This window comes from Tauraco erythrolophus, chromosome 13, assembly GCF_009769465.1.
Source record: "Tauraco erythrolophus isolate bTauEry1 chromosome 13, bTauEry1.pri, whole genome shotgun sequence".
NCBI lineage: Eukaryota > Metazoa > Chordata > Aves > Musophagiformes > Musophagidae > Tauraco > Tauraco erythrolophus.
The window spans coordinates 13,319,535-13,327,303 of record NC_141477.1 but is presented as its reverse complement, the minus strand read 5'-3'; the positions used below and the strand labels follow the sequence as shown (position 1 = coordinate 13,327,303).

The following is a 7,769-nucleotide window of genomic DNA, read 5'->3' as shown; positions in this document are numbered from 1 at the left end:
ATGGGCATGGTGTGTAGCCTGAAGTAATCTCATAAACTTCAGGGAACCAGACCAGATAATCCAACTTGCCCTTTGTCTCAGCCAGCTGTCTTCCAATTACTATCTACCGTCAGGCTACGCAGAAAATTTCTACTGATGGTGGCAAAACTTCTAGCTGGATCTCAAAGAAAGGGGTACAACCAATGATTCTAGGATGTAACCCTTTAAGGTGATTTATTCCTTAAGCATGCCATGGTCTTGGATCGCAGTCTTGACCTTAAACTTGTGCTTATGTTATACTTTGAAATTATCCTCAGTTTGGTTTGGTTTGGTTTGGTTTGTTGTCCTGACATAAATCTAAATCTTAGTGAGTCTGACATGTTGTAGGTTAGGACAAGTAGCTTAGAAACCACTTAATGAGATTTGGAGAAAGAGTTATTTTTTCTGACTGTAAATTAGAAATAAATATAAAAATACAACATACTAAAACCCTAATAATGAAATTGTGTTGCATAACCGAGTTTCCTTCTCAGATACGTTCTAGAACACCATAAACATGTCATTGTCAATAGCCACTTATAATAGAAACATGAAGAATTATTTAGCTATAGTGCAATCTTGGTTCTCTTAAATTCTTACTCATTTCATGGTTTACTTGTTTAAAACACGATCTTTTGTTTTGTTCCTTGTTTGAGTTTTTAGTTAGTCTCTAAGCAGTTGTTTGAATGGTGGTGGGAGTAGTGATCTGTCTTTGATACTGTCTATATACTCTTTCACCTAGTAAATAAGCAAGGAATTAGTTTAACATCCAGCTTAATGTAGCTAGTTAAACAAAACTGGCACCTTGATCTTTATACCAGCATTTCTATGCCTGTTGCTAAAACTGACTTATAAACCAGCTATTTCCCTAAATGAATTTTATTCTAGACCTTAGCTCTCTATTCTGTAAGTTCATTTAAATAAAGTTTGAAACATTCAGCATAAACTATACACAAATCCTTCTAAACTGGGCCCTTTATATACATACATTCCCTTTTACGTGAACAGTACATTGTTAATGGTTCAATAATTAAGAGAGTTTACATTTTAAAGACTTCAGATTTTAATTGGCTGAATATTAATCACAGATCACTTTCAGTTCTGTTGTGATATGCAAATTATTGATGTCTCAGCTGCATTTGTTTTCAGGTATCAGTCTATCTGCATAATACAAAATAACATTCTGAAATTAGTTCAATTAGTTGCAGTCACCTCAGAGCAAGCTATTTATTTCATTTCTGTAAATGAAACAAGCAGTTGCTGTTTTCCATTCCCAGTTTAGTGCCCAGAACCTAGCACTCACAACTGGTATGTCTGCAATACATAAACAATTTGCTAACTGAATTAGAAATTCACGGTAAAGGACAAGCAATTGAACTTCCCTTGCAAGATTTAATTTGGCTAACTGGCTCTTCTGCCTTGGAAAGAGATATCACCTTGTTTGGGCGTATTCATTACCGTTTTAAAGTATATTATGAAAGGCAGAGTAACTAGGAGTTGCTAATTAGCAGGATCTGTTTTGCACAAGTGCATAACATTAGATGTGGGTTGTTTTTTTTTTTTTTTCATCAGACTGCAGCTGTTACCTAAGCAGAGGAGGAATTTCACCTAGCCACAAAGAATGAGATAAGACAACACAGCTATTTGTGTAAGAACGGGTCGGGTATGTCACCTCACAGCGATTTTGTTCCATAATCGCAATTCACATTGAATACAGCAAATGTTACCATCCTGCCCACTCAGTTTCCACCTCTACTTTTGTTTCAAGCCGGGGGGGGGAGACCGTCAGAAAAGATGGGGGGAGAGTCCTGTCTTTTCTTCCCTTCCCTTCTCCGCTTTTCCCCGCCGCCGCGCTGAGCGGCGCGCACCCAGGCGCCGGGCGGGCGAGCGGGGGCGGGATGGCCCCGTCCCGGCTGCGCTCCGGGCTGCACTTGTAGCTGCTGCGCGCCGCCCATGGCAGCCCCGCGGCGCCCGGCGCGGCACCGGGGCCCCGCCGCTCTCGCAGCCCCGCGGGGCGCCTCCCGACCCGCCGCACCCGCTTGAGCTGCGCGGGGGCGCAGCCCGGCATCTCCCCGGGAAAGGTAACGGCGGCGCGGCGCGCATCCCGGCGTGCGGCAGAGGCTGTCGCGGATGCGATGCGCTGGGATTGCTCCCCCGGAGCGGCGTCTCCTTCGCCTCCAAAGCAGCGCCCGAGGGCTCGGTGCGTGCGCGGATGTGTGTGTGTGCGGGTGTGCGTGTGCGGGTGTGCGTGTGGCGAAGGGGAGGGGGCTCTCTCTGTGTGCAAGGGGTGGGCGAGAGCAGTGCGATGGGAGCGGGTGCCCGTGTGCAGAGGGATCCTCTCCCCGCATGTGTGCGGGAGACCGCGGTGTCGGGGCAGGGCTCGGCGAGACGATTGCTGCATGCGGCGGAGCCCGCCGGGCTACCGCAGCGCCGGGTTTCTCCTCGCTCCGCGCCTCGGCGCCCAGCGCGGCCGGGGCTGCTCGGCGCCCGCCGCCGCCGCTCGGTGCGTGCGCGGAGCTGCCGGAGGACAGACCTTGCGGGGCGAGCGGCGGAGCGCAGCGGAGCGGGGCCGCGGCGACCCCGGCCGCCGAGGTAGGGAAGGTGCCGGGCTGACCGCGGAGCGCCGCCGGAGCATCGCCGGGGGCGGCCAGCCGCCCCGCCGGGTGTGAGTGCGGGTGGGGAGCGGGGACATGGCGGGGCTGCGTTTACGTTGGCGTTTTAATTTCTTTTAATTATTCCGAAGGTTTTGTTTTCATTGCTATAATAATTACTGCTGTTATTTAAAGGCGGGGGGGCGGGGGAGGGAGCGGGTAGACGAGGCGACAGTGGCTTCCTGCCGGAGCCGCTCTGCCATCGCGCTCGCCTCTCTCCGCCAGCTGGTCGCCTCCGGGAGCCCTGGGCGAGCGGCACCCGGCAGAGCGCTGCCCGCTCCCATCCTTTCCGTGGGAGCGGGCGAGCGGAGGGACTGGGGCCGGGCGGCCCGAATAAGCCGGTGGAGGTGTGGGAGGGACGAGGGGGGCAGGATCTGTGCAGTGGGGCCGGGGGAAGGGAGTGTGTGAATGTGCTGCGGGCTGGACTTTGCAAAGGTGCCGAAGGAGCGGGAAGGGGGGGGCGGGGAGGGGGGGGGGGGCGTTTGGCGGCCGGGACCGCAGTTGTGCCTTTTGCAAAGGGAGGGTGGAAGGGATGCCGGGCTGCATCGCCGCGCCTGTGCCCGTTGCCAGCCGGCATGTGCGTGCGGTTGTGTGTGCGCCCGTGTCCCTCTTGCCTTCCCCCGCCGGGAGGCAGAGGGCGACGGGGCGCCCACGACAGAGGGGAGCCGGCACCAGCCGAGCCGGTTGCGGCAAAAAATTGCGGTAGTGCTTGCACTCCTGGCCGGGCTCGCCAGTCCGCCGTCAGCCCTGCGCAGCGCCCGCAGCGTGCCCGCCCGGCACCGGCCGGGCCCCCGGGGCTGAGGCAGAAGAGGGGACTCGAGCGTGGGCGACGCAGGGGTACGGGGGGTCGGTGCCCGGGAGGGGGAGGGAGATGGAGCGGTGGGGGCGCGAGGGCATCGGGCTGCCCCTGTGCACTCGCTCGCCGCGGCCGGGGTCGGGAGCCTGCAGGGATCAGCAGCGGCTGCTCCGCTCCCTCTTCTCCCGTGGCCCCTCTCCGCGGCCTCCTTGACCCCTTCAGCCATTCCTTCCCCTCTTCCTTCCTTGCCTTCTCTCAGCCTTCCGTCCCTCTCTTGTCCTTCTGTCCTCCCTTCCTGCCTCCTCCCTTCCAGGTCCCCCGGCGCATCCTCCCTCCTTGCGGCTCCCTCCAGCCTCCTTCTCCTTCCTCCAGCTGGCTCCTGCTTTCTCCACTTCCATCCTGGCTCCCTCGTGCCACCTCGGTGGCTTCCCACAGCAGGAAATGAAAGGGACGACTTGGGAAATGGGGAAGGTGGGGGGAGCAATGTATTGATTATGAAGTGATTTTGTTGGTGTGTGTTTGTTGTGGTTTTTTTTTTTAAAAAAGCTACCTTCTAACTCAGAGAAAATTCTCTGGGCTCCAGGTCTGCTTAAAAAATGGCAGCTCAGCTGGCCTGACTGTATGTGAAGAGTTCTTGAAAGCCGCCTCTGTATCAGTGCAGGGATAAGAGGAAATTACATAATGTTTTACAAAAAAAAAAGTTCTTTCAGGTTTCAGTAGTGTCAGGCTGGTGAATTGTGACTTTGTTTTGCCCTGCAAGTCAGGGTATTGTTGTTATTCCTGGTGATGGGGCTGTATGCCTGTGCATGCTTCTTCCATATCTGTGTGCTTCCGTTGGTCACCCAGAGCTGATCTTCTTGTTTTGTGGATAGGTCACTGTATTTCTGCCATCGGTTTACCACCTGTTTATTTAAACTAGGTATAGTAAGTGACAGAAACAATGTGTGTGCATGCCTATGTATCTCTTGAGTGAATCTCACTATTGTCGTATTGATAATCTGTATGTGTTGATGCTATAGATACATACATTGAGTATTGACATTACTTTTTGTGCCTGTATCTTCATCCTTTCTACATTGCGCTATCTGAACCCAGATGTTTTGGCATGCATAGCATCAGCATTTGTGGTTAATATCCCTGAAATGCACGGCAACATATGAGCAGTGCAGCATTGAGGAGAGTAAATATGCATAAAATTGGAATCTTTTTTGGTTACTTTACTTTGTTAGTTATGCATGTTTGGCATGTACAAGAGAGAGAAATATATTTGACAGACCTCAGAGTTATTTGTGTTTGTCTACAGAGATTTACATTCTGTATTTGAAATCATTCTAGCTCCCATGTATTTGGTTGTTAAAATCTTTCATGTTATTTAAATTCAGTGCTTGTAGTTTATCTGTAATCCTTGGCAGGTACAGTAGCTCAGTGGAATACGATTTTTAACCCAAATGACGTTTTGGAACAATGACAACTGAAAAACGTTTTCTTTTTTCTTTCCTTCTTTCTTCTTTAGATTCTTTATCTTTGTTCAGGAGCCTAAGGTTGCTTGCTGATCACAAGAAGATGTTTCTGTGGCTCTTTCTGGTTCTGTCATCTCCAGTTTCTTCTACAACTGCAGATGCTGATATATCTGTGGAAATTTGCAATGTTTGCTCCTGTGTGTCAGTTGAGAATGTACTCTATGTCAACTGTGAGAAGGTTGCAGTCTACAGACCAAATCAGCTTAAACCACCATGGTCTAATTTTTACCACCTCAACTTTCAAAACAACCTGCTAATTGTTCTGTATCCAAATACCTTTCTTAATTTTACACATGCAGTGTCCTTGCAACTGGGTAATAATAAGTTACAGAACATTGAGGGAGGGCTTTTCTGGGTCTTAGTGCATTGAAACAGTTGCACTTGAACAACAATGAATTAAAGATTCTCCGAGCTGACACTTTCCTTGGCATAGAGAACTTGGAGTATCTCCAAGCTGACTACAATTTAATCAAGTTTATTGAACGGGGAGCCTTCAATAAGCTTCACAAGCTGAAAGTCCTGATCCTTAATGACAATCTGATTTCATTCCTTCCCGATAACATTTTTCGATTTGCTTCTCTAACCCATCTGGATATACGAGGGAATCGAATACAGAAGCTTCCATACATTGGAGTTCTGGAACACATTGGGCGAATTGTCGAATTGCAGCTGGAAGATAACCCTGGAATTGTACTTGTGATTTGTTGCCTTTGAAAGCGTGGCTGGAGAACATGCCCTATAACATCTACATTGGAGAAGCAATCTGTGAAACACCCAGTGACTTGTATGGAAGGCTACTGAAAGAACGAACAAGCAAGAGTTGTGCTCCATGGGGACAGGGAGTGATTTTGACGTGCGCATTCTACCTCCCTCACAGCTGGAGCCCGGTTACAGCACACCGAACGGCCACACCACGCAAACGTCGGTGCACAGATTGGTCACGAAGCCGCCAAAGACTACAAATCCTTCGAAGATCTCGGGGATAGTAGCAGGCAAAGCACTATCTAATCGCAATCTCAGTCAAATTGTATCTTACCAGACCAGGGTGCCTCCTTTAACTCCTTGTCCAGTCCCCTGCGTTTGCAAAACGCATCCTTCAGATTTGGGATTAAGTGTAAATTGCCAAGAAAGAAATATAGAGTCAATGGCCCGAACTCGTACCAAAACCTTTGAATGCCAAGAAACTGCATGTAAATGGCAATTATATTAAGGATGTGGACACTACAGATTTTGTTGAGTTTGAGGGGCTGGATTTGCTACATTTAGGCAGCAATCGGATTTCAGTGATCAAAGGAGAAGTTTTCCGCAACCTTACAAATTTACGGAGATTGTATCTCAACGGCAATCAGATAGAGCGCCTGAGCCCAGAAATGTTTGCTGGCCTCCACAACTTGCAATATCTGTATTTGGAATACAATGTTATCAGAGAAATCCTAGCAGGCACCTTTGACTTAATGCCAAATTTGCAGTTGCTCTACCTGAACAACAATCTTCTACGAAGCTTGCCAGCGTACATTTTTGCTGGAGCACCACTTGCTAGGCTGAATCTGAGGAACAACCATTTCATGTATTTACCTGTAAGTGGCGTTCTTGACCAGCTGAAATCTCTTACACAAATTGATTTGGAAGGTAATCCGTGGGACTGCACTTGTGATTTAGTTGCTTTGAAACTGTGGCTTGAAAAGCTAAACGAAGGTATTGTGGTGAAGGAATTGAAATGTGAAACACCTGTACAGTTTGCTAACATTGAACTTAAGTCTCTGAAAAATGAGATCCTCTGTCCTAAACTTTTAACAAGCCATCTGCTCTGTTCACTAGTCCTATGCCGCTGTTACTTTTACAACACCACTGGGACCAGTCCGGAGTCCTCCTGGTGGCCCAGTTCCATTGTCCATTCTCATCTTAAGCATATTAGTTGTGCTTATTTTAACCGTGTTTGTTGCTTTTTGTCTTCTTGTTTTTGTGCTTCGGCGCAACAAAAACCAACTGTAAAGCACGAAGGGATTGGAAATCAAGAATGCAGTTCTATGCAGCTGCAGCTAAGGAAGCACGATCACAAGTCCAACAAGGATGGAATAGGTGCAGAGGCCTTCATTCCTCAAACCATTGAGCAGATGAGCAAAAGTCATACCTGTGGCTTAAAAGAGTCTGAAACAGGCTTCACGTTTGCTGACCCTCCAGGGCAAAAAGTCATTCTGAGAATATTAATGACAAGGAGAAAGATTTATTGCATGTGGATACCAGAAAAAGACTTAGCACAATCGATGAACTGGATGAGTTATTCCCTGGGAGGGATTCCAATGTATTTATTCAAAATTTTCTTGAAAGTAAGAAAGAATACAACAGCATAGGGGTCAGTGGCTTTGAAATACGTTATCCAGAGAAACAACAAGACAAAAAACCAAGAAATCTCTAATAGGTGGTAATCATAGTAAATTGTAGTAGAACAAAGAAAAAGTGAATATTTTGAACTAAAAGCTAAACTTCAAGGTTCACCTGACTACCTACAAGTTCTTGAAGAACAAACAGCTTTGAATAAAATATAGGTCATGCAATCTTATTGCCTACAGAGGACATTTATTTAATGATGAAAGTGCCTTTTGTTGACTTTTAACTTCCAAATACTATATTATATTGATAGGCATAGAGGCAGGCATATCCAAGGGTGTCTGATTAACTGTAGCTGTGTATGATTTGTCAAGTAGAGGAGAATTTCCGTAATAGATTTTACTACATAAAGCTCATGCCCTGTGGAATCCTGTAGGGATACTGCAAACTCTATTG

At 47.8% G+C, this 7,769-nt stretch overlaps 1 protein-coding gene across 1 annotated transcript; it reads left to right on the top strand.

Moving 5' to 3' along the window:
• The first annotated feature begins 5,028 nt into the window (after positions 1-5,028).
• On the top strand, positions 5,029-7,531 carry SLITRK4 (SLIT and NTRK like family member 4). The gene is given in 11 exon segments (XM_009992310.2): positions 5,029-5,329; positions 5,332-5,661; positions 5,664-5,786; positions 5,789-6,135; positions 6,137-6,773; positions 6,776-6,811; positions 6,814-6,960; positions 6,963-7,181; positions 7,184-7,384; positions 7,387-7,419; positions 7,422-7,531. Coding segments are annotated over 11 exon segments (2,484 nt in total).
• Positions 7,532-7,769: the final 238 nt, after the last annotated feature.